This window comes from Oncorhynchus mykiss, chromosome 11, assembly GCF_057628025.1.
Source record: "Oncorhynchus mykiss isolate SJ-2025 chromosome 11, ASM5762802v1, whole genome shotgun sequence".
Taxonomy (NCBI): Eukaryota; Metazoa; Chordata; class Actinopteri; order Salmoniformes; family Salmonidae; genus Oncorhynchus; species Oncorhynchus mykiss.
The window spans coordinates 37,802,683-37,830,000 of record NC_143032.1 but is presented as its reverse complement, the minus strand read 5'-3'; the positions used below and the strand labels follow the sequence as shown (position 1 = coordinate 37,830,000).

The following is a 27,318-nucleotide window of genomic DNA, read 5'->3' as shown; positions in this document are numbered from 1 at the left end:
CCACCGTTTGTAGGCCATCATTGAAAATAATGTGTTCTTAACTGACTTGCCTAGTTTAATAAAGGTGTAAAAAAAATCTGCAAATCGGCGGCCAAAATACCGATTTCCGATTGTTATGAAAACTAGAAATCGGCCCTAATTAATCGGCCATTCCGATTAATCGGTCGACCTCTAGTTTATACTTGCGGAATATTGTTTGTACAAATGAACATGGTACCTTCAGGCGTTTGGAAGGATGAACCAGACTTGTGGAGGTCTACATTTTTTTCCTGAGGTCTTGGCAGATTTCTTTTGATTTTCCCATGATGTCAAGCAAAGAGGCACTGAGTTTGAAGGTAGGCCTTGAAATACATCCACAGGTACACCTCCAATTGAGTCGAATGATGTCAATTAGCCTATCAGAAACCTCTAAAGCCATAATCATTTTCTGGAATTTTCCAAGCTATTAAAAGGCACAGTCAACTTAGTGTATGTAAACTTCTGACCCACTGGAATTGTGATACAGTGAATTATAAGTGAAATAATCTGTCTGTTAACAATTGTTGGAAAAATTACTTTTCGTACACAAAGTAGATGTCCTAAAAAAATTACTTGTCATGCACAAAGTAGAACAAAACTACAGTTTGTTAACAAGACATTTATGGAGTGGTTGAAAAACAGGTTTTAATGACTCCAACCTAAGTGTATGAAACTTCCGACTTCAACTGTATCATTCCTGGTTAGTACTACACTGTTCTGCCTTGCATTACTGATGTTAACCTAGCTTCTAAACCAGGGAGAGAAATGGGAATTGACATCCACAGCTCTGTGAAGGTGTGTGTGTATATATATATATGGGGAGTAATCCGGAAGGTCCAGGTGTGCGAAATGAGGGTTGCCAGGACCAGTGTTTAGTAGACCGGCGACGTTGAGGGGGAGCGGGAGTAGACGTGACAGTACGGATGTATTTTATACCAGTGGTGTGTCTCTTTTTGGTGATTAATGTTCTTGCAGAGGCATTTTGTGAACTAATTACTGCAACGTTATATATCAGCTGTTGCTACTCCTTTCTATCCTTTTACTCTAAAGGGTTTAGACTGGTTGTTGAGATGTACAGACAGACAGGGATCAGGCAGGCAGTACAGTATGTGAGAATCCCCCATGATTATGTGGCAAGAGACTCAGGTAGCTAGACCAGTTAGTCAGTGAGGGTTGATAGGAAGTGATGATGTGTCCCCACCTCCCGCCGCATCGGGGTGAATGGCATGCTGGGAGTCTAATTTCCTTTTAATGGCCTGGCATTTACTAGCTGGTTGGCGGGGGAAGTGGTGGCAGGCTGCGCTGATTGATGACCCATGCAGCCAGCGCCAACCGCCTCCAGCCTGCATGTCATAGCAACCGCAACTCATCCTTCCATCAGGGCCATGGCCGATGACGTCAACAGCGTCATCAATTACAGCACAGCACTGCCAGTGACTCAGCACTGCCAGTGACTCAGCAACGTAGCATCCTGCAGATACACATTTGGCGTGGCGGAGAGGAGGAATGGGATGCTGAAAAACCAAGCATTCCTTTCTATAGAGCTTGTGGTAAATACCTGGTGCTATTTCATCAGGGAATGTTATTGGAGCAAATCGATACTGCAGTAAACATTCAATTTGTTTTCGCTGGCTGGCTGGCCAATTAAGTGATCACAGCAGCACTCCAGTGGCACCATCAACCAATCGGCTACTCTGAGTCACTGCTCACTGGCTCTTAGCTATTGCTGTGGCACATGCTTGAAGAAGTGTTATTTGTTTCATAATGGAATTGTTCATTGTAATCAGGCCCGTCATCTATTGCCAAGGGGGAGGGGGTCAGCCTCAGCAGGGTCTTACGTGAATTCCTGTTATGAAAGCCCAACCTTGGTCTGCTCAGGGCCAGATAACCAAACTACTCAGTGATTTTTCTCTCAGCTCCATGGCAAAATGGGCCCCAAACGCAGTAGTCCAGCCCTGGATCTACTGTGAGGTCACTAAGAGCGCGAGAGGGGGAGGGGGCCCTGAGACATCAGCACTTCTGAGTCATGGCCCTCTGAGACTCATCCTCCCCACAAACAGCAGCACAGGAAACACATGGAGAGAATGAGGCCCTTTGCGTCAGGTGGGAGGCCATGTTATCAGGAACTGTTTACTGATTCCCATCGAAGGGGGGAAAGAAATTGGCCCTCTGGGAGGATGGGGTGGAGATAGGCATCAGAGTCATGTCGCAATCACATGGAACCCCTTGAGATCACGCCAATGAGGTCCACTGGAAATCCACTTTACTAATCTGATGTAACCGGTCTGTTTCCAAAATGGCACCTATTTTCATTTCTACCCTATGGGTAGTGCACTATATAGTGATTTAGGATGTCATTTGGTACTTACACATTGTTTATCCTCTGGGGCTGCCTTGGTGGCCTACTGTAAATGTACCTATTTCTACATTTAGAATTAGAATGATGGAGAAATGTGGTTTATGCAAAAGTTGGTAAATCTATCCTAGCAAACATGACACCCATTGGCCCCATATGGGTATTCGGTGGCCAAGGTGGGGCGGCAGGGTAGCCTAGTGGTTAGAGCGTTGGACTAGTAACCGGAAGGTTGCAAGTTCAAACCCCCAAGCTGACAAGGTACAAATCTGTAGTTCTACCCCTGGACAGGCAGTTAACCCACTGTTCCTAGGCCATCATTGAAAATAAGAATTTGTTCTTAACTGACTTGCCTAGTTAAATAAAGGTAAATAAATAAAGGTGGGCATGGGATAGCCCGCAGAAAGTTCACACCAAGCCCACACCAGCCCAAAAGGGGGCTAGCCAAGCACAGGTTTGCCCAGCAATCCCACATCAGACCATCACTGGCTAGCCCACACCAAGCCAACACCAGCCTGACACGGACAAGCTCACAACAAGCCCAACACAGGCTAGTCCACATCAATCCCACTCCAGCCCAACACAAGCTAGCCCAACACGGGCCAGCCCACACTGAGCCCAACAGGGGCTAGCCAACAGCAAGCCCAGCACAGGCTAGGCCATACCAAGCACAGCGAGTGGCGGGGCTCATTCGAATATTTGGAGGTTTGGTTTGCACCCAGTTATTTTGGTGCAACAGTGGTTCTGTGTTCTGTGTCACTGTTCATACAGTGTAACGTGTTTAGAAAATTCTGCAATTAATGCATTACATTTAAATGTCATAAATTATAAAGTTCCTATGAAATAGCAAATGCGCATCTGCCAATGTGGGCAGCCTACATGGGGCAACCTACATTGTGACAATGTGCGCATGTTTGCTTTTCAGCTATCTGATAGAAAGTGAAGAAAACAAAAGTCATAAGTCCATGTAAGACCTCGGTCATATATTTGTTTCTGTAATACTTTTTGACTGAGGTTTGACTCCATAAATCTGTGTAATGAATTCAGAAGCACGTCTCTCCTAATTTCTCTGTCTCTATTTACCGACCGCCCTCACAGATAGACAGCGTCTGCATCCCAAATGGCACCCTATTTCCTACACAGTGCATTACTTTTGACCAGAACCCAATGGTCAAAAGGAGTGGACTACAGTATATAGGGAATAGAATAGGTTGCTATTTGAGACACACAGTGTGTTCATTCAATGCACCTGTAACAAGCCGATAAACCTAGTCTTGAGAACCATGTATTGGAGTGAGGAAAATATCAGCTCAACAGCGTCCATAAAAGCGTGTGATTAGGGCTTTGGGTCATCTTTGGGTTGTTGTCATTGCACAACCCTGTCCACTCATTCAGTGAATCCCTCCCACCTCGCTCTCTTTACTCTCTTGTTATGGAAAGTGCAGCTTCATGCAAGCATAGAGCCAGACCCTTAGATGCTAAACTCCTAAAGTAAAACAGAGAGAAGTCCAAAATCAAAAGGCATTGTTATCCTTGCGGGCTTGTACCCCGGGGGAGACGGATTGACAGATTTATATTTCACTACCCCATCTCGAGCGACCTTGGCTGGGGCGTAAACTCTGCCCCCCTCCTGATTCACTATTCAGAGCTGTGTTCTCCAAGTAGCAGCAGCAAAGGCATTTTGGGGACCCAAAGGGCTGTCAACATGAGCCCAAACACAAAGGCTGAGCTGCTAGGAGGAAGGGGATGGTTTCTGAAAGTCTTATTCTCTCAGTCCCAGTGGTGAGTGCTTTATTTTGTCTTTCTCTTTTAGAATTGTTTATTTTATATTTTTTTTATTCTCTCTGATGGAGACCCAAGTTTGTCCTCGCCAAGGAGATTTGAATATATAATGTAGGCCTACTATTAGAGTTGCCATGGCAATGGCCACAGTGTGTGTGTGTGTGTGTCAGTTGCCATGTAGCAGTTGATTTGTTATTCTCCTGTAAAAGGCTGGAATGTCATGGAGCTGCTAGCTGTCTCTGACACAGAAAATACACAGACGTATTCCAATACAATTTCATGTAGAACTCATTTATAGGATCTTTGTGGGTCTACCTCTGTGTGAATTATTCCCCATGTTTGCATCTTTGGATGGATATATATTCTGTCTTATTATATCCTATAGAAGTAGGTATTTTGATTCTTCTTCTAAGCAACAAATTTCAAACACATACCCTGACATAATGCTCTGTTTTATGACTATTGTTCCGTCCAGCTCCTGGACTTTAAGGACCATGACACGGCCTGCCATAACACATTATCTCTCTCTGACTCTGTGTCCAGCTGTAATCTGTGCAGTGGTCTGAGGGGCTTTACCCATGCTAGTAATTATATTTCTATGACAGCTCCCAATGTGTGAACAGCCTGATGCTTTCCTCTGCTTTCCATAGCCTCTCCACTCTCTCTTTCTCTATGGAGTAGAGTCATGATATGCACCTGTTTTTTCTCTAATGAAAGGAATGCCACAATGTACATCTCAAAAACACAGCCACTCAGCTAGCTGATCTTTTCAGGTGGTTGGAAAATACTCAATAATCAAATGTGCAGTTTTGTCACACAACACAATGCCACAATGTGTCAAGTTTTGAGGGAGTGTGCAATTGGCAGGCTGACTGCAGGAATGTCCACCAGACCTGTTGCCAGATAATTGAATGTTCCTTTCAGAGAATTGAAAGTTAATTTCTTTACTTTCTTTCTCTACTTTCTTTACCATAAGCCACCTCCACAACCTCAAACAGTCACACTCCAAACTCCACTATGGCCAAGACCAAAGAGCTGTCAAAGGAAACCAGAAACACAATTGTAGACCTTCACCAGCCTGGGAAGACTGAATCTGCAATAGGTAAGCAGCTTGGTTTGAAGAAATCAACTGTGGGAGCAATTATTAGGAAATGGAAGACATACAAGACCACTGATAATCTCCCTCGATCTGGGGCTCCACGCAAGATCTCACCCCGTGGGGTCAAAATGATCACAAGAATGGTGAGCAAAAATCCCAGAGCCACACGGGGGGACCTAGTGAATGACCTGCAGATAGCTGGGACCAAAGTAACAAAGCCTACCATCAGTAACACTACGCCGCCAGGGGCTCAAATCCTGCAGTGCCAGATGTGTCCCCCTGCTTAATCCAGTACATGTCCAGGCCCGTCTGAAGTTTGCTAGAGAGCATTTGGATGATCCAGAAGAAGATTGGGAGAATGTCATATGGTCAGATGAAACCAAAATATAACCTTTTGGTAAAAACTCAACTTGTTGTGTTTGGAGGACAAAGAATGCTGAGTTGCATCCATAGAACACCATACCTACTGTGAAGCATGGGGGTGGAAACATCATGCTTTGGGGCTGTTTTTCTGCAAAGGGACCAGGACGACAGATCCGTGTAAAGGAAAGAATGAATGGGGCCATGTATCGTGAGATTTTGAGTGAAAACCTCCTTCGATCAGCAAGGGCATTGAAGATGAAACGTGGCTGGGTCTTTCAGCATGACAATGATCCCAAACACACCGCCCGGGCAACGAAGGAGTGGCTTCGTAAGAAGCATTTCAAGGTCCTGGAGTGGCCTTGCCAGTCTCCAGATCTCAACCCCATAGAAAATCTTTGGAAGGAGTTGAAAGTCCGTGTTGCCCAGCAACAGCCCCAAAACATCACTGCTCTAGAGGAGATCTGCATGGAGCAATGGGCCAAAATACCAGCAACAGTGTGTGAAAACCTTGTGAAGACTTACAGAAAATGTTTGACCTCTGTCATTGCCAACAAAGGGTATATAACAAAGTATTGAGATAAACGTTTGTTATTGACCAAATACTTATTTTCCACCATAATTTGCAAATAAATTCATAAAAAATCCTACAATGTGATTTTCTGGATTTTTTTTCTCATTTTGTCTGTCATAGTTGAAGTGTACCTATGATGTAAATTACAGGCCTCTTTTTAAGTGGGAGAACTTGCACAATTGGTGGCTGACTAAATACTTTTTTGCCCCACTGTATATGTATATTGTTGTGTACCATGGGATGGATGTAACACTCCACCCTGCTGAGCTACAGCTGATTATGGGACGGAGAGAGCAGAAAGCCAGAAAAACTGAGATTTGACATTAGGGGAAGAAGGACAGAAGGGGAGATCCGAATGACTCCACAGCCAGCAGACGATCATAAAGCCAGCCCCACGCACTATCAACGTCAGCACCTTCACCGCCGAACAGCATCAGCAAAAGATCATAAAGCCAGCCCCACACACTATCAACGTCAGCACCTTCACCGCCGAACAGCAGCAGCAAAGGATCATAAAGCCAGCCCCACGCACTATCAACGTCAGCACCTTCACCGCCGAACAGCATCAGCAGAGCCAGAGACGGGGACATGGGAAGTACCAGAGGGAGTGATCAAAGGACGGGCCATCCAACATTAACTTCCTTCAACCCTCTCATTTGACTTACTGCTGGAGGTCAATAAGGGGGGCAAGTCCAATAGGGACCCGATATTACCACTTTTAAAGGAGTGGTTGAACAAGTGGAATGAAGCAGATGTAACTGGTTTTAAGGAAGTAGTGTGTAATGGAGGCTTGACAGTATATGAGTCATTGTTTGCAGGTTAAAGATGGTTCTCTTTTTGGGGATATTTAGCCATTTTTTTTACTGCTGTTTTTGAGTTCCACTTTTTGGAAAATTTTTGTAATGGTTGCAGTTTTACTTTTTCTGAATTCTTCTAGCCATCAGTTAGAGGTAAGCCTCGGTTCTTTACACCCATGGGCAGGGTCATATAATTGTAATGGGTTTCTTCAAGTTTGGGAGCTAGGGTATTCATAGGATAGTAGACTCATTGTAAAGGGTTTTTGCAGTGGATTTCCGTGTGGGGTCCATGCTTGGGGTGTCAATAGAATGTCTTAGGATGTTAGGCTAAGGCTGACACGGTGACTATACATCTCGTCTCATGGGAGACTAGACCCTATTGTGGTGAGTAACTCCAGGTCCACAGGTGAAGGGTTTGTGCCGCTCACTCGTGGGTGTAAAACAAATATTTATTTAACAATAACAGTTGCAGAGCGAAGAAAGTATACTCACCACTCAAGTTCCCCTGGTCGTATAACCCTAGGTGAGCCTGATGGATTACGGGTCGCCCTACCTCTGAGCTGGACATCCTGCTGAGTGGTTTTCTGAAAAGTTTTCTCCCACCCCAGCTGTCAGCCGCCGAGTGCTAAGCCGGCGGCGCGGTTGGTATCAGCAGGTCGCTGGGACTGGCATGGAAGGGCAACACCCGTTGGTAATAGTCTTTAAGCATAGGTAATCTAGTGTAGCTCATTAATCTCAAGGGAGAGGCGTGAGTTGGGCAAGACATTTTTGGTGTTCCTGGGTGGGAGGGCACCAGAGACACAAATGTGCGATGGTGTCGATGGGAAAATATCCTGTTGAACCCACAGTTACAGTTTGTGTATGGTGATGGAAGCAGGCTAAGAAGGTATAGGGAGCCGGAGAGAGTGGGAACTGATGGCTCCTAAAGGGGAACCGATACAGGGGCCTATTGGGGGCCTATTGGGCCTACGTATTAAAGTGTCAAGGGAAAACGGTGACGCAAAGGCAAGGTACCACCATTGGCTCAGCCGGGGCAATACTGGAAGGGCTGTTGGAGGCAGAGAAGCGTAGGATGAAGCGGTTGCTCTTAATAATGGATAGTAATTACTGTAATGAGGGTGGTAAGGGTGAAGAAGTGGCCCACAGAGGGTCATGTGAAAAAATTGCAATACTCATTACAAAAAAATGGAAATCGAGGTTGCTCAACAAAAAGTCACACCACCGAAGGGAAGTATGAAGGTAATAGAGAGGTTGACATGTTGGCCCAAATGGGTGGTGTAATTGTTGTCGGAGTAAGCAGCTGCTAAGGATGGGAGGAGTACTAAATGACAGGGTACGTGATAATAGAGGCACTCCGGCTAGGGAACTCAACTCTCGTTCCAGCCCGTTCTAATCCCTCGAGAGTTCTAAACCGGTGTGCTCTCTGTTTGTAGGGCAGGAGAGCTGGGTGCAGACCTTATGGCAGCGAAAACTGGAGCACTACCTCCGGGGTGGCCAATGTGCAGGGAATTTTAGTGTTGAGACGAGGGTATCCCCAAGCATGGTTTGGTAGAGGGTTGGGGCATAGAATGTATTGATATCCAGGGATACGGAAGTGATCAGTTGGGGTCCTTGGCTGACGGGGAATGTTCCATTTGCCTGGAATATACCCTGCCCAAGGTGTGGGAAGGATCAGGGAATAAGAGGCCTCCAGTCATGCCTGTGGAGCGCGATGTGGCCTATGGGCTAGATGGGGTTCCACGAGGCCGGGTAAAAGTGATGGATCACATATTCTGTCACCACTGCCGCCTTCAGTTTCTCCCACGACTTAGAGTGTACACCCAATGGGTAGGACAGGGTGGCACTGAGGGGCTTTTGAAAGGGCCCCAGGACTGTTCATGTCAGTGGGATCAGGCCCAACTGGGGACATGTGACGAGTGCAGTGATCTAAAAAGGTCAGCCCTGCTAATCTCAGCCAGTGGTTTATGGTTACCAGGTTAGAAAATTAACAAGACCCCTTTTGAACACAGGCTTGAGAGAAACTCAAAGGGAAGTGTATCCTAGTGGGCCAGGGGTCGTCAACGTGGAGTGCTTGAACCCCTGTGCCAAAGGAGGGGTCACCCAATTGACTGACTGGATAGAGGCCATAAATGGCTGCTGGCCAGCAGTGAGAAATGTGTTTAAGGTAAATCAGATCCCCTTGGGATAGGAAAGGCTAGATAAGGGTCTATGGACCAGAAGGGAGTTTAGTCTGCTCCCCGTGGTTAATCAGGATATAGCTAAGGGTTTGAGGGTCCTATGGAAACTATACCATTGGAACCAGTTTATAAAGGAAATTATGATGGATTTCCAAATCCAGTAGGAGGAAAAGGGAATTGTACTAGGCTGCGCTACGTCCTGACCAGATTAAATGGCTGCGGGAGTAGAGAAGCCCGGATATGGTGCAAGGAAGCTACCCTGACAGCAGTCACAGAGGACCTGGTTAGACATGGTGTGCTACAGGTTTCTGGGGGTCAGGCCCACTGGCGGGGAAGGAGCCCGTGCAGCTCGGGGTGAAACGCAGGACGGTCTATGTGCCGCTAAAGGGTATCTACTTTCTACCTTTCTACATTTTTGAGAGTGGTAGGGCCAGGAACTGGAACCGACCTGGTAAAAAGACGCCCCTGAGCCAGCATCTAGAAAGGGTAAAAATGGAGGTAAAAGGAAGCAAAAGAGATGGTGCCTTCCCACCATCTGGGCCCGAAGGAAAGCCAAGAAGGAAGTGGTGTAAATGATGGTATGAAGTGGGCATTAGCATGTTGTTCAGGGCTTTTCTCATGCTAGCTCTGTACATGATTGGGGTGCTTGGTTGGGAGCGGACACATGTTATGGTAGGAATAAGGCCGACTAGACGATTTAAGGGAACAGCGTACAATCCTGTTTGAAACCTATAAGCTACCGATAATACAGTTGAAGTCAGAAGTTTACATACACCTTAGCCAAATACATTTAATCTCAGTTTTTCACAATTCCTGACATTTAATCCTAGTAACAATTCCCTGTCTTAGAACAGTTAGGATCACCACTTTATTTTAATAATGTGAAATGTCAGAATAATAGTAGAGAGATTTCATCACATTCCTTCCCAGTGGGTCAGAAGTTCACATACACTCAATTAGTATTTGGTAGCATTGCCTTTAAATTGTTTCACTTGGGTCAAACGTTTCAGGTAGCCTTCAACAAGCTTCCCACAATAATTTGGGTGAATTTTGGTCCATTCCTCCTGACAGAGCTGGTGTAACTGAGTCAGGTTTGTAGGCCTCCTTGCTTGCACACGCTTTTTCAGTTCTGCTCACAAATTTTCTATAGGATTGAGGTCAAGGCCTTGTGATGGCCACTCCAATACCTTGACTTTGTTGTCCTTAAGCCATTTTGCCACAACTTTGGAAGTATGCTTGGGGTCATTGTCAATTTGGAAGCCCCATTTGCGACCAAGCTTTAACTTCCTGACTGATGTCTTGAGATGTTGCTTTAATATATCCACATAATTTTCCTACCTCATGACGCCATCTATTTTGTGAAGTGCACCAGTCACTCCAGCAGCAAAGCACCCCCACAACATGATGCTGCCACCCCCGTGCTTTATGGTTGGGATGGTGTTCTTCGTCTTGCAAGCATCCCCCTTTTTCCTCCAGACATAACGATGGTCCTTATGGCCGAACGGTTCTTTTTTTGTTTCATCATTCCAGAGAACATTTCTCCAAAATGTATGATCTTTGTACCCATGTGCAGTTGCAAACTGTAGTCTGGCTTTTTTGTGGTGGTTTTGGAGCAGTGGCTTCTTCCTTGCTGAATGGTCTTTCAGGTTATGTCGATATAGGACTCATTTTACTGTGGATATAGATACTTTTGTACCTGTTTCCTCAAACATCTTCACCTTCACTGTTGTTCTGGGATTGATTTACACTTCGCACCAAAGTACGTTCATCTCTAGGAGACAGAACGCGTCTCCTTCCTGAGCGGTATGACGGCTGCCTGGTCCCATGGTGTTTATACTTGCGTACTATTGTTTGTACAGATGAACGTGGTACCTTCAGGCGTTTGGAAATTGCTTCCAAGGATGAACCAGACTTGTGGAGGTCTACAATTTTTTTCTGAGGTCTTGGCTGATTTATTTTGATTTTCCCATGATGTCAAGCAAAGAGGTACTGAGTTTGAAGATAGGCCTTGAAATACATCCACAGGTACACCTCCAATTGACTCAAATGATGTCAATTAGCCTATCAGAAGCTTCTAAAGCCATGACATCATTTTCTGGAATTTTCCATGCTGTTTAAAGACACAGTCAACTTAGTGCATGTAAACTTCCAACCCATTGGAATTGTGATATACTGAATTATTAGTGAAATAATCTGTCTTTAAACAATTGTTGGAAAAATTACATGTCTCATGCGCAAAGTAGATGTCCTAACCGACTTGCCAAAACTATAGTTTGTTAATAAGACATTTGTGGAGTGGTTGCAAAACAAGTTTTAATGACTCCAACCTAAGTGTATCTAAACTTCCGACTTCAACTGTTTGTGAATGGGGAAAATGCTGTGGCCCCAGAAGTTGTAGTAGGTTATTCAGGCATTGGAATATGACCAAAATATTGAGTGTGTTCAATAAAGCAATGGGAAAGGAGTTGAACGACGCCGTTGCCAACTGCACCCAAGGGCTGGTTAAGTGGGCAGCTGAGGACAACCTGAATCATAAGCCTGGCTTTCTAGTTTTGGACAGGATCTGGGACCTCAGTTTTTGTATTTGGTTATGGTGTCAAGGTCTGAAATGGAAGACCGATCTATGCAGGTGAACTGGATTAGAGAGTTGAGAGGATCGCCCAGACAATATGCTAACTGGTGCATTCAGAACCTAAAGGGAGATCCTGACACACCCCTTTGGGGAAAAGATTGTATGGAAATAGTGGATCAGGGGGAGGAGGAATGCACTGTGAGCGTACACCGAAAATGCCAGTTCTGGGGAGAGCTAGACTTGACATGTTTCCGGGTCAAGAGAGGCCACCGCGGTTGTGGGGCCTGAAGTAGACCTGAGGTCATGGGCCCAGAGGCAGGTTGGGAAAGACCTTGGGGTTTATATGTTTTATAAAAAGTGTGTGACAAAGGTACTAGGAATGGTCCTGGCTATGCACGTAGACGGGAGGCCATGCCCAAGACGGGGATGTTGGGCCCTGGTCACGGTGACCAGTTATGACTCCGGCAGTGGCTCCTGTGCACGATGGCCCTGTCACAGTATAACTGAGGTTGGAGTAGATAGAGAGATCAATAAAACACTACCTTGGGTGTGGAGAAGGCCAGTCACACTGTTTATACTAGGTGTGAACGACCCCGTAGTAAAGTGCGAAAAGGTGCAGGTGTAAATGTGGGTACAACGTCAGCCCACCCCTGGGGGTGAATAGATCTCACTTTGCGGAACTGGATGAGTGAGTGAGTAAGGCGATGGCGCAGGCCCTAGACGAGCAGGACTTCACCCTGGATGACAATAGGAATCCCTGGGGAACCCCTAGGTTCCCTATATGTCAGGTGGGAGTTAGTGAGTAGGGCTACTGGTGGTACTGGTATGGGGCTCCGGACACGGTGAAAAGTACATTGAAATCCTACACAAAGGTTTTTACCATTGTTAAGGCCCGGGTATGGTGGGTTCTGCAAACTAGGGAGGTGTTAAACTATGTGAAACCTTGCTTGAATAAACTGGACTGGGGGAACAATAACTGGACAAGTTACCAATATCTGGCCACGGTTTATTTTGCAGGTGATACATGGGACACCCAGGTGATTAAGCCACCCTATGCTCCTAACATAGGACCATCTCCCTGGGTGATGAACCAGGAGAAGGATGTTACGTTTACATTACGAGCAGGGCCGGTCCGTGCCATTCTGATGCCCTAGACGAGACAAGAAAATTGCCGCCAGGGCCTCCTGAGTGACACAGCCTGGGATTGAACACGGGTCTGTAGTGACTCATCAAGCACTGCGATGCAGTTCCTTAGACCACTGTGCCACTCGGGAGGCCCTGGCGGCAACTTTTTTTTATCTCGTCTAGGGCATCAGAATGGCCCAGACCTGCCCTGCTCGTGATGTAATGGTCACATAAATTTTCCTCTGTTGGACTCTGTGGCCATAGAGCAGGGGGGTTGCAACGTGTAGAGCTGGGGGTCGGCATCTCCATTTCCGCCTCAACGCTTAACTCCAGCTCTGTAACCACTCATTCTTGTGTGACCGTTTCACCCCATCAGTCTGCCACTCACGTAGCCTCGACATGATAGCTTCCACCTGGTAACTTCTTCCACCTGGTTTCTTCAGGTGCCCATTCCTTTATAAGCTTCCCTCTAAGCGTGCTTTAGTTCGAAGCAATTCAGCTTGCCCCTGGCTTGTGCTCAGGACCGGTCAGCTCAATATAACATTTAAAATAGGTTAACCTTTCCTTGAATAGCCTTGGGAGGGGCCACAGTGGGTTTATAATTTAGGAGGTGCTTATATTTGTCCTGTTACACACAGGTGTGTAATGGAAATGTGTTTTTTTTCAAATCCCAATTCCATCTGAGACACCTGCAGGGAGTGGAGTCACGACCAAGGTCACCATTGTACAGCGCCCTGGATCAATTAAGGTAACGTGCCCTACTCAGCTCCGGTATTCGAACCAGAAACCTTTCGGTTACTGGCCCAACGCTGTGTCAGCAGGATGGGAAGCCCTCCAAGTCAGCAAGTCTTGAGGGTGGGGGCTGCACTTGAAAGGACAGCAAGATGACGAGCCACCTCCCCAACTACACTGCAGGCAATTTCTCTCAAGCTGGCATGGCAGATCTGGTTAGGAGCATCCTGGAGGTACCCATGTACAGTGCCTTGCGAAAGTATTCGGCCCCCTTGAACTTTGCGACCTTTTGCCACATTTCAGGCTTCAAACATAAAGATATAAAACTGTATTTTTTTGTGAAGAATCAACAACAAGTGGGACACAATCATGAAGTGGAACGACATTTATTGGATATTTCAAACTTTTTTAACAAATCAAAAACTGAAAAATTGGGCGTGCAAAATTATTCATCCCCTTTAAGTTAATACTTTGTAGCGCCACCTTTTGCTGCGATTACAGCTGTAAGTCACTTGGGGTATGTCTTTATCAGTTTTGCACATCGAGAGACTGAAATTTTTCCCATTCCTCCTTGCAAAACAGCTCGAGCTCAGTGAGGTTGGATGGAGAGCATTTGTGAACAGCAGTTTTCAGTTCTTTCCACAGATTCTCGATTGGATTCAGGTCTGGACTTTGACTTGGCCATTCTAACACCTGGATATGTTTATTTTTGAACCATTCCATTGTAGATTTTGCTTTATGTTTTGGATCATTGTCTTGTTGGAAGACAAATCTCCGTCCCAGTCTCAGGTCTTTTGCAGACTCCATCAGGTTTTCTTCCAGAATGGTCCTGTATTTGGCTCCATCCATCTTCCCATCAATTTTAACCATCTTCCCTGTCCCTGCTGAAGAAAAGCAGGCCCAAACCATGATGCTGCCACCACCATGTTTGACAGTGGGGATGGTATGTTCAGTGTGATGAGCTGTGCTGCTTTTACGCCAAACATAACGTTTTGCATTGTTGCCAAAAAGTTCAATTTTGGTTTCATCTGACCAGAGCACCTTCTTTCACATGTTTGGTGTGTCTCCCAGGTGGCTTGTGGCAAACTTTAAACGACACTTTTTATGGATATCTTTAAGAAATGGCTTTCTTCTTGCCACTCTTCCATAAAGGCCAGATTTGTGCAATATACTTAGGATTGTTGTCCTATGGACAGAGTCTCCCACCTCAGCTGTAGATCTCTGCAGTTCATCCAGAGTGATCATGGGCCTCTTGGCTGCATCTCTGATCCTTGTATGAGCTGAAAGTTTAGAGGGACGGCCAGGTCTTGGTAGATTTGCAGTGGTCTGATACTCCTTCCATTTCAATATTATCGCTTGCACAGTGCTCCTTGGGATGTTTAAAGCTTGGGAAATCTTTTTGTATCCAAATCCGGCTTTAAACTTCTTCACAACAGTATCTTGGACCTGCCTGGTGTGTTCCTTGTTCTTCATGATGCTCTCTGCGCTTTTAACGGACTTCTGAGACTATCACAGTGCAGGTGCATTTATACGGAGACTTGATTACACACAGGTGGATTGTATTTATCATCATTAGTCATTTAGGTCAACATTGGATCATTCAGAGATCCTCACTGAACTTCTGGAGAGAGTTTGCTGCACTGAAAGTAAAGGGGCTGAATAATTTTGCACGCCCAATTTTTCAGTTTTTGATTTGTTAAAAAAGTTTGAAATATCCAATAAATGTCGTTCCACTTCATGATTGTGTCCCACTTGTTGTTGATTCTTCACAAAAAAATACAGTTTTATATCTATATGTTTGAAGCCTGAAATGTGGCAAAAGGTCGCAAAGTTCAAGGGGGGCGAATACTTTCGCAAGGCACTGTAGTTGGTTTGTGGCCTACCTATTGGGGAGAAGCCCAATAGAACCAGGAAAGGCCAAGTAGAGTCTTGGGAGTCTTGGTGTGGCAAGCAGTGGATGTATGGGTAGAATGGTGTGATACCCAGAGGCCTCTGTTATGGGTAAGCACTGATAGGAGTATACTTAGAACTATATCTGGGGTTGTGTATGAACATGGGAGCGTCACGCAAGGATGGGAAGTGCTGCAGTGTATCTGTGATGACTGATACAACTGTGTCGCTTGTAAGATGTCAGGGTGGCTGCTGGTGTTTGGGAGTATTCACCGTGTTGTGGAAAGATTCTTACACAGGGACACTCAAAGTCTATCTTAAATTAATCATTGTTTATTGTCAGCGTGCTGGAGGGGTTCTAACCAACTCAATGCACCATAGTACACATGTCAATCAGGAGCAGCCCCAACAATTGTCTTATATACGGCTATACACAGACAAGTTATATTTGCATGATTTAGCATAATTAATTCGTCATTACCGTTTTGTTTCATTCATGTGACGGCCAATACTGTTTCATAACATGTGACAGACCAACACCTCACGAGGCTTCTCCTCTCTAAGCTCAGACCTTGAAACTGAGATATCTTTCGTTTGTTCTCAAAACAACGTCTGGGCGTACTGCCAAATTGCAGCTACTGATAGGTGTGATTTGTACAGTCAGCCAACTTGCATGAACACAGAAATTGGTTTATAGAACAATGCATAAATAGAACACATAAATTAGTTCTAAGCACAAACATTAAAATTCCCATTACAACCACATTAGACTAGATTATAGTTTAAAAGAATGGCCTGGCTGTCCGAAGGTTCATAATGTACGGTATCCTCTTTACACAACAAGCGAGTCAGCGTTCCATGGGTCCTCAGGTACCCCAATTGGGGTCCCTTGATGCCCTTGCCATGTCACGAGTGTAAACGAGTGACGAATGGGGAGGGGTGATTAGTGGGGCCATAATAGCAATCTGCAGCACATGCCACTAGGTGGGTAAAGGACCTGCAGGGGTGGAACTTGGGACACTTAGGGCCATTGAATGTGTTACCATTGAGGCTAACAGGGGCCTTTGGATGACCTGAGGATAGGGAGGATGAGCAAGGTGTTAAATGCTGATAGGTGGAAGGATATCGTATATGGTCAGGGTCCGATACGCCTAATCCCATCCTGAACATCCATTAGGGGCCAGAAGGGTGGAACCTGGTGCATGTGTCAGCCAGCGAAATACTGAGAGGAGGTGCTGGTGGGGGGTATAAGGATATAATACAGGCTCCTTGGCTAGTGAGGGGTCACAGGGTGCCCGTTGTGCTACAAGGAGAACCTACGGAAAGGATGAGGGATCCAGGCTCCTCAGATGTACAGTAGGTGGAGTTCAGGGGCGTCCTCAGGGGTAATCATTTGGTAGTTTGAGTGAGAGTGAAACGGTGGAAGTAGTGGTGGTGAGCCTCATGGAACCGGTAGACCTAGTGGGTCATAGTGATGACCAAGAGATACCGGAGCCGTGTGAAGCCCGAGCTACCGCTCCGGAGGTCAACCCCTCTCCAGGGGTTAAGGTATGGAGAGTATCAGATAGCAGAAACAGGAGACGCATATGTATTAATATGCTCTCTGTTTAGAGAGACATGAGGCAGGGGAAATGGCTACAAGGCTGAGGTGGAACCATGAGTTCTATATTGGATGCTTTCGGGAGTGGCTGCACACCAGGTGTAGTTGTCCGGTGTGCCGAAACTCGACAAGGTATGACAGGTATGATCAGGGGTAATACAGAGGACCGTCTGGATGAGCGGTTCAAGGAGAGGTTCGTGGCCTCTCTGAAAGCACCCTAGATCGAGCAAATTGGGCACTGCTAAGGTTGATCTAGAGGTCCTGTCAGGAAGAAGGTTATATGGGTCTCGTGGAGGCAGGGTGCCCAAATGGGACCAGTGGGGGAACCAGGTAATGGAATACCAAAGGATTGGCTCTGGCCTCCTGGTCTCTTCCTAGGAAGGTTGCCTGGTGGAAAGACAGGTTGAGCACTGTATTATGGGACCTGAGCTGGTCTGTTAGAGAGGACCCCGGGAACAAGACAAGGGTTGTGAGAGGGCGCCACAGGTATGAGTAGGTATTTGTTAGCTAATGTGTACTCGAGGGGGGGCAGGAATGTGGATAGGTTCCTGTGATTCTAACTAATCTGAGAAAGTGAGAGGTTTTAGTCTAATTTAGATGTTTTTAAATTACAGGTAATGTGGCGGTGTGGTGAAGATCTCCGCTGGTTTCCCTCCCAGGGACGTTAGGAGCAGTTGTATATGCTGTTTTCGGCCAGGAAAGTGGCCAATATTAAGTGGCTGGGGTCTGTGTAAGGTGTTTTTAAACATGCAGGGATATCTATTTAACTGTGAATAGGGAAGGGAACAAGCTATTGGTCAGGAACCTGGCACAATGGGTCCTTGAGGTGGAAATAGTTTACCGTAGGAAAATAAGGGAATTTAGGCCTAAGCCGCCTACCCAGCTGGGAAAGAGAAGTGGAGACCACCCACACCTCTTGGGAGCCATTAAGGCCCTGGACCTTGGGAGAGGTTAAATGTATTAAAGCAACTGAGTGGATACACAAACAGGGAAAGTTTATCAATATGCTAACAATGGTTGTTTGTCCCTATAGGCCTGCTGTGGAATGCCATTATCTATGGTTGATGTGAAGGGTTTGTGGCGAGCACTCGTGGGTGTAAATAATAACATGTTGCCAAGCGGAGAAAGTGTATTCACCACTCAAGTTCCCCTGGTATTATAGCACTAAGAGAGCCTGATGAACTACGGGTCGCCCTACCTCTGAGCTGGATGTCCCGATGGGTGGTTTTTGGAAAAGGTTTCTCCCACCTCAGCTGTCGGCCACCAACTGCTAAGCCAGTACCGCGATTGGTACCAGTGGGTCGCTGGGATCGGGACTGGGCTGGAAGTGCAACACACGTAGGCTAGCTTATTAATCACAAGGGAGAGGTGTGAGTTGGGCAAGACGATATCTAACCATATCATGAAAGCAACAATCAAAGTCTAGGAAGGGGGACGTAATGGTCGGTCAGCTGATAGAGATGAGTCTTCAGGCCTGCTTAAAAGCCCCAACAGTCTGAACAGCACAGAGATGATCAGGAAGGGGGTTCCATAGGTGTGGTGTGTGGGAGGAAAAGGCACGGCCCCCCCTTGTCCTGGGGGCATGTAGGAGTTTGGCGCGACTTGAACATAGGGTACATGGAAGTTCATAGGGGTAGTGTAAGTGGATCCTATGCCATATAGGGCTTTGTAGACGAGGATGAGAATTGTATAGTAAATTCTTTGAGGAACAAGTAGCCAATGGAGATCAGCAAGGATGGGGGTGATGTGTTGCAGACTTTTTAGTTTGTGTCAGTATCCTTGCAGCACTGTTTTGGATGAGCTGTAGTTTATGAATTGAACTTGGAGGCTGGCCCCAAAGTACTGCATTCCCAAGTAAGAAGCTCTCTTACTGAAGCAGTGGGACCGAATACAACTCTCAACAACATACATTAGATATACAGTATAGCTTCAGAAATACAACAAAGTATGCCAAGAATGTAATGGGGTACCAATACATAATTATCGAAGAATTAAAAGATGAGAATATTAAAGCGTTACCCAATTGGGAAGACGAGCTGCAAATAGTAATATCCCAAGTGGGAGGATATATCTAGAAGCAGGTTCAAGACGACCAACTCTCTACTATGAAGGGAATACTCTTAGAAAGTAAAAGTAACTCTTATAATGCAATCAAAGTACAACCATGACATCACACCAAGCTCAAATTAAATTGTAATGGTCACATACACATATTTAGCAGATGTTATTGTGGGGGTAGCGAAGTGCTTGTGTTCCTAGCTCTAACAGTGCAGTAGTATCTAACAGTGCAGTAGTGTCTAAAAATGATTCACAACAATACACACACATCTAAAAGTAAAAGAAGGGAATTAGGAAATATATAAATATTAGATTGAGCAATGGTTGTAGTAGCATTGATGAAAATACAGTAGAATAGAATACAGTATATACATATGAGATAGTATAGCAGTATGTAAACATTATTTAAACATTTATTAAAGTGGCCAGTGATTCCAAGTCTATGTACAGTACCAGTCAAAAGTTTGGACTCACCTACTCCGACCTCAACCCAATTGAGATGGTTTGGGATTGTCACCAAAAAGCACTCACAACTTCTACAGATGCACAATCGAGAGCATCCTGTTGGGCTGTATCACCGCCTGGTACGGCAACTGCTCCGCCCACAACCGTAAGGCTCTCCAGAGGGTAGTGAGGTCTGCACAACGCATCACCAGGGGCAAACTACCTGCCCTCCAGGTCACCTACACCACCCGATGTCACAGGAAGGCCATAAAGATCATCAAGGACAACAACCACCCGAGCCACTGCCTGTTCACCCCGCTATCATCCAGAAGGCGAGGTCAGTACAGGTGCATCAAAGCTGGGACCGAGAGACTGAAAAACAGCTTCTATCTCAAGGCCATCAGACTGTTAAACAGCCACCACTAACATTGAGTGGCTGCTGCCAACACATTGACTCAACTCCAGCCACTTTAATAATGGGAATTGATGTAAAATATATCACTAGCCACTTTAAACAATGCTACTTAATATAAGGTTTACATACCCTACATTATTCATCTCATATGTATACGTATATACTGTACTCTATATCATCTACTGCATCTTTATGTAATACATGTATCACTAGCCACTTTAAACTATGCCACTTTGTTTACACACTCATCTCATATGTATATACTGTACTCGATACCATCTACTGCATCTTGCCTATGCCGCTCTGTACCATCACTCATTCATATATCTTATGTACATATTCTTTATCCCTTTACACTTGTGTGTATAAGGTAGTAGTTTTGGAATTGTTAGTTAGATTACTCGTTGGTTATTACTGCATTGTCGGAACTAGAAGCACAAGCATTTCGCTACACTCGCATTAACATCTGCTAACCATGTGTATGTGACAAATAAAATTTGATTTGATTTGGATGAGTTGGATCGCAGAGTGAAGGAAAAGATCCAACAAGTGCTCAGGATATGTGGGAACTCCTTCAAGACTGTTGGAAAAGCATTCCAGGTGAAGCTGGTTGAGATAATGCAAAGAGTGTGCAAAGCTGTCATCAAGGCAAAGGGTGGCTACTTTGAATAATATATCAAATATATTTTGATTTGTTTAATACTTTTTTGGTTACTACATGATTCCATATGTGTTATTTCATAGTTTTGATGTCTTCACTATTATTCTACAATGTAGAAAATAGTAAAAATAAAGAAAAACCTTTGAGTATGTGTGTCCAAACTTTTGACTGGTACTGTATATAAAATAATGCCTAGCCAGTGTTAAGGAGCCAAGTCTGTACATTTAAGGTCTAACCCAACCCTGATTTATGTTGTTTTTCATGGATAAGTATTAATGCCTGTCGCTGTGAATATATCTTTATTATTGTTGTCAGAGGGAGTTTATTTTTCAATACATTTTGAGTTCTTTCTGTTTTTGGCTGAACTGATTAGCAATTATAAACACAGATTAGTCTGCCCTGATCTCTCTCTTGACTGTATTTTTATCTCTATTCCGATCTGTCTGTTGGTCTGTCTCTTTCTGTCTGTCTCTCTGTCCATCCTCTCTATCTCCCCCCTCTCAATCTCTCGCTCTCTCACTCTCTTTCTCCTCTATATCCTCACTTAATCACATCAGTATCTGACTGAGTTACCTGAGCTAACCGTGCTACCTGACAATGCAGTATCTTAATCTCTCTCTCTGGTATGGTTGTGTTCCACAGAGAACCATGAGCACTGTGGAGGAGGACTCGGACCACATGATACCATGAAGAGAAGCCTGCAGGTCCTGCGCCGCCAGCTGCTGAGTGAGTAGACAAGACTGGGTCCTCATACTAACTGAGATAGAATACAGTCAAATAATATACTGTACATTAGTGAGACTCATAGCACAGTGAGATAAATACAGATCAATACTAGTATCTCAATCCACCGCATCCGCCTATGTAACACTTACGCATCTGCGGTGAAAGGTGACAGAACTATAGCGGTGTTTGTCAGACCATGAGACATCCCCACAAAGTCTGTAGCGTCTGAACGGTTTAGCCTACAAACTATTATGACCCCTCTATGGGACGATGAGACTCTCACGAACATGTACATATCAGTTTTGCTCTAGGATGCCCACAGGCCTCACAAGACTCGTCTGAAAGTCCCCCCGGTACCTGTCCATTTTTTGTATGGAAGTACATATGGAGTCTGTTTAGTTAAATATGTGTAAAAAATATATCATAATGTTTCCTAACTTTCTATGATAGTCCCAAAAACGAAATCTAAAATGGTGTCTATCTGTTGTTCCATGTAGTGAATCTGTTATTCAATGGGTTTGTATGAGCTAATAGCAGTAAGGCCCAATTTTTTAAAAATCAAATCATGTTTTAATATATATTTTTTTATTCTTCAAGAGTTCTTAAAATTCAAAATCAAATAGCAATATGATCCTTCGTATGACCTTCTTAAAACAATTCTACATAGCTTAGTAGTACCCCCTCCCCCAGCTTTGACTGGGTTAATACTCGTAGTACTGTACATTAGCCAAACTCGTAGTACCGTACATTGATCAAACTTGTAAAACTGTACATTAGCTACATTAGTTTGTTCCTTAAAATCCTTAAGAATCTATTGACACACCCGTGCGTTAAACTAAGTAACATAATTAAAAAATCCCCATCAAAATCCGTCAGTTAAAGCATGGGCATCCACCTATGGCAGCTTTCCGGCTCTGCAGTGAACGGTGGCAGAGCTACAGCGGAGTTGGTCAGACCGTGAGACATCCCAAAAAATCAAGATGATGGTGTTCTCCGTTTTGCTCTACGACCCCCACAAGTGTCACAGGACTCGTCTGAAGTTGGTAACGCTGATGTGCCAGATTCTGTCTGTAGTGTCCGACCCATTTGAGCTACAAACTAATGTGTCCCCACTATGGAAAGGGGAGACTGCGTTTTTGCTCTACGACCCTTACAAGTGTCAAAGGACTCATCTGAAAGTAACCCATATAAACAAATGGAAGTAGGTAGGTAGTTTTGTGCCAACAAAAATAATGAGTTGAATGTGTCCAAAAAAACAACAAAATTCAATGAGCTTTCTTATGCCTCCTAGGACAGATAGGACAGACATTTCAAAACCTTATTCCTTATGATAACTTTTTTACATTTATGAATGTTTTATTCAATGATTTTCTATGGGCTATAGTAGTAAAGGACAAATTCAATATTTTATCAAATCATTTAAAAAAAAAAGTATAATTTGATAGCTGAAGGGGTCCTAAAATTCTAAATTAAATAGCTAAATGGTCCATGGTATGAACATCTTAGAACAATTCCATATGTTCAGTGGCAATTTTAGCATGTACAGTTGAAGTCAGAAGTTTACATACACCTTAGCCAAATACATTTAAACTCAATTTTTCACAATTCCTGACATTTAATCCTAGTAAAAATTCCCTGGCTTAGGTCAGTTAGGATCACCACTTTATTTTAAGAATGTGAAATGTCAGAATATGTGTAGAGCGAATTATTTATTTCAGCTTTTATTTATTTCATCACATTCCCAGTGGGTCAGAAGTTTACATGCGCTCAGTTAGCATTTGGAAGCATTGCCTTTAAATGGTTTAACTTGGGTCAAACGTTTCGGGTAGCCTTCCACAAGCTTTCCACAATAAGTTGGGTGAATTTTGGCCCATTCCTCCTGACAGAGCTGGTGTAACTGAGTCAGGGTTTTAGGCCTCCCTGCTCACACAGACTTTTTCAGTTCTGCCCACATGTTTTCTATAGGATTGAGGTCAGGGCTTTGTGATGGCCACCCCAACCTTGACTTTGTTGTCCTTAAGTCATTTTGCCACAACTTTGGAAGTATGCTTGGGGTCATTGTCCATTTGGAAGACCCATTTGCGACCAAGCTTTCACTTCCTGACTGATGTTTTGAGATGTTGCTTCAATATATCCACATCATTTTTCTCCCTCATGATGCCATATATTTTGTGAAGTGCACCAGTCCCTCCTGCTGCCAAGCACCCCCACAACATGAGATGGTGTTCTTCGGCTTGCAAGCCTCCCCCTTTTTCCTCCAAACATAACGATGTTCATTATGGCCAAACGGTTCTATTTTTATTTCATCAGACCAGACATTTCTCCAAAAAGTACGATCTTTGTCCCCATGTGCAGTTGCAAACCGTAGCCTGGCTTTCTTATGGCGGTTTTGGAGCAGTGGCTTCTTCCTTGTTGAGCGGCCATTCAGGTTATTTATTTATTTATTTAACCAGGTAGGCAAGTTGAGAACAAGTTCTCATTTACAATTGCGACCTGGCCAAGATAAAGCAAAGCAGTTTGACACATACAACAACACGGAGTTACACATGGATTAAAACAAACATACAGTCAATAATACAGTAGAAACAAGTCTATATACGATGTGAGCAAATGAGGTGAGATAAGGGAGGTAAAGGGAAAAGTGGTGGCAAAGTAAATACAAATACACCCCATGGTGGCAAAGTAAATACAATATAGCAAGTAAAACATTGGAATGGTAGATTTGCAGTGGAAGAATGTGCAAAGTAGAAATACAAATAATGGGGTGCAAAGGAGCAATTTGTATTTGATTTTTGTAGTTCGTTCCAGTCATTGGCAGCAGAGAACTGGAAGGAGAGGCGGCCAAAGAAAGAATTGGTTTTGGGGGTGACCAGAGAGGTTTTGGGGGTGACCACCTGCTGGAGCGCGTGCTACAGGTGGGTGATGCTATGGTGACCAGCGAGCTGAGATAAGGGGGGACTTTACCTGGAAGGGTCTTGTAGAGGACATGGAGCCAGTGGGTTTGGCGACGAGTATGAAGCGAGGGCCAGCCAACGAGAGCGTACAGGTCGCAATGGTGGGTAGTATATGGGGCTTTGGTGACATAACGGATGGCACTGTGATAGACTGCATCCAATTTGTTGAGTAGGGTATTGGAGGCTATTTTGTAAATGACATCGCCGAAGTCGAGGATTGGTAGGATGGTCAGTTTTACAAGGGTATGTTTGGCAGCATAAGTGAAGGATGCTTTGTTGCCAAATAGGAAGCCAATTCTAGATTTAACTTTGGATTGGAGATGTTTGATGTGTGTCTGGAAGGAGAGTTTACGGTCTAACCAGACACCTAGGTATTTGTAGTTGTCCACGTATTCTAAGTCAGAGCTGTCCAGAGTAGTGATGTTGGACAGGCGGGCAGGTGCAGGCAGCGATCGGTTGAAGAGCATGCATTTTGTTTTACTTGTATTTAAGAGCAATTGGAGGCCACGGAAGGAGAGTTGTATGGCATTGAAGCTTGCCTGGAGGGTTGTTAACACAGTGTCCAAAGAAGGGCCAGAAGTATACAGAATGGTGTCGCCTGCGTAGAGGTGGATCAGAGACTCACCAGCAGCAAGAGCGACATCATTGATGTATACAGAGAAGAGAGTATTCTCACTGTACACCAAGTCAGAACCATAGGATAAGTGAAGGGGGCATATAAGCAGACAATGATAGCTCTTACAATATTCAATAATTATATTACTCTTAACAGGCTATAGGCTACATGTGCACCACCAAGTCAGAACAGTAGGGGAAATTAAAAGGGGAAAAGGGACCAACTTATTAGGGTGAGGCACATGGGCTACTAACAGCTTTCTAAACTACATACACTTAGTATTACTTTTTTAGCTACAGTATACATATTTCCCTGGCATATTACATAATTTATGCAGCAGCATACAAGACATGTCTGGACTCACCACAGGAAGGTGCCTTCGTGGGGAAATTTTGTCATCAAAGTCTGGCAATCTCTGGATTTATGGTGCTTTCAAGACTGGGAACTCTGGGGAAGAAAAAAAAGGTTGAATCAAGATGTCAGTGATCTTCAGGTCAGAGCTCTAGAGTTGTATGACTGTTCAAAACATATTTTCCCAGTCGGAGCTCGTTTTTTCCCCACGTTGCCAGTTGTCTTGAACTCACTGAAGTCCGATTTCCCAGTTCCAGGTATCCAGTTGTTTTGAGTGTGGCAATAGTCATGCTGGATTGACATCATGGCCAATGTTAAATATTTATCCTTTTTAAGCTTGGAAAGAGACCCTTAAACCCAGACTTGGGATTTCATACACCCACTCTACTGAATAGCAGGCTAGTGATTGCTTTGCAATGCTTGGGATATACCGGGATTTGACTCTCTATCCTTAGATTTGGCAGTGACGTAGTGTCCCCATGAGTGACAGAACACTGACCCAATCACGGCGCAACTAGAGAACATTACCAAGCCCTACACTCTGTATTTTCACTGGCTGCCCCACCACCATAGAATGCACTGAGCTAGGCTGAAACACCTGCCTAGCTCCCTTACTCAAGAAAGCAAAAAAGTGACCAAATGTATATGCAGCTTTATAAACTCAAAAATATATATTTTTTCATTACATTGTTTGCAAACTGATATGTGACACGTATTAATGCCAAAATAACATGCAAAACAGGCATCCCCAATTATATTTGAATTGTTTTATTTTATAATTTTTGGGGGGATTAAAGGCTCAAAACAGGTGGGGCTCCGCAGTCCAGTAAGACAGAGTACACAGCTAAAGTGAGAGCACCATAACAGTGCCGATAACAGCTATAAAGCACAGTCTCGGACGATTCCAGGTAGAGAGAGAACAGTTTTGTATTTGCGGTGTGTTACTCGTCCATATCAACCTCTGTGTTCCATAATCATATCATACAGTATGCTGTTAGCCTGTTTAACATTCTAAGCATATTAGTGGGGCCAGGGGGGAGCTGTTGTGAGTGTCTGGCAGGTGTCCAGAACAGAATGTGGAACATGGGGTCAGGCTGAGCCACTGACTGTAATACAGCTGAGAAGAAGGGAATAATGGAACCATTAGAAAGGAAACTCATCATTCTGTGGCTCATAAATGTAGGATATGTGAAATCGTATCCCCAATAAAAAATGTACTGAATGGAAATTCATTTAGTTAATTGAACAACCCTCATAAAAAAAATTATTACACTTACAAAATCAAATCAAATTGTATTTGTCACATGCGCCGAATACAACAGTGTAGACAGTGAAATGCTTACGAGCCCTAAACCAACAATGCTTTAAGAAGTTTTAAGAAAGAAAGGTGTCAAGTAAAAAATAGAAAATAAAAGTAACAAATAATTCAACAGCAGCGGCAAAATAACAATAGTGAGGCTATCTATATACAGGGGGTACCGGTACAAAGTCAATGTGCGGGGGCACCGGTTAGTCGAGGTAATTGAGGTAATATGTACATGTAGGTAGAGTTAAAGTGACTATGCATAGATGATAAACAGAGTAGCAGCAGCATAAAAGAGTGGTCTGGGTAGCCCTTATCTGTTCAGGAGTCTTATGGCTTGGGGGTAGAAGCTGTTAAGAAGCCTTTTGAACCTAGACTTGGCGCTCCGGTACCACTTGCTGTGCGGTAGTAGAGAGAACAGTCCATGGACCTTCCTCTGACACACGCCTGGTATAGAGGTCTTGGATGGCAGGAAGCTTGGCCCCAGTGATGTACTGGGCCGTACGTACTAGAGGTCGACCGATTAATCGGAATGGCCAATTAATTAGGGCCGATTTCAAGTTTTCATAACAATCGGAAATTGGTATTTTTGGACACCGATTTGGCAAAAAAACTATTTTTGCACCTTTATTTATCCTTTATTTAACTAGGCAAGTCAGTTAAGAACACATTCTTATTTTCAATGACGGCCTAGGAACGGTGGGTTAACTG

At 44.4% G+C, this 27,318-nt stretch overlaps 1 protein-coding gene across 8 annotated transcripts in view; it reads left to right on the top strand.

Annotated features, from left to right (window-relative positions):
- LOC110535660 (DNA topoisomerase 2-binding protein 1) overlaps positions 1–27,318 on the top strand; it is a 128,160-nt gene that overhangs the window by 75,904 nt on the left and 24,938 nt on the right. For all 8 annotated transcript variants that reach the window (XM_036935412.2, XM_090190058.1, XM_090190061.1 and 5 more), the window contains one exon: positions 21,300–21,383. In XM_036935412.2, the coding sequence (XP_036791307.1) occupies positions 21,300–21,383 (84 nt within the window). The remainder of the gene's footprint in view (positions 1–21,299; positions 21,384–27,318) is intronic.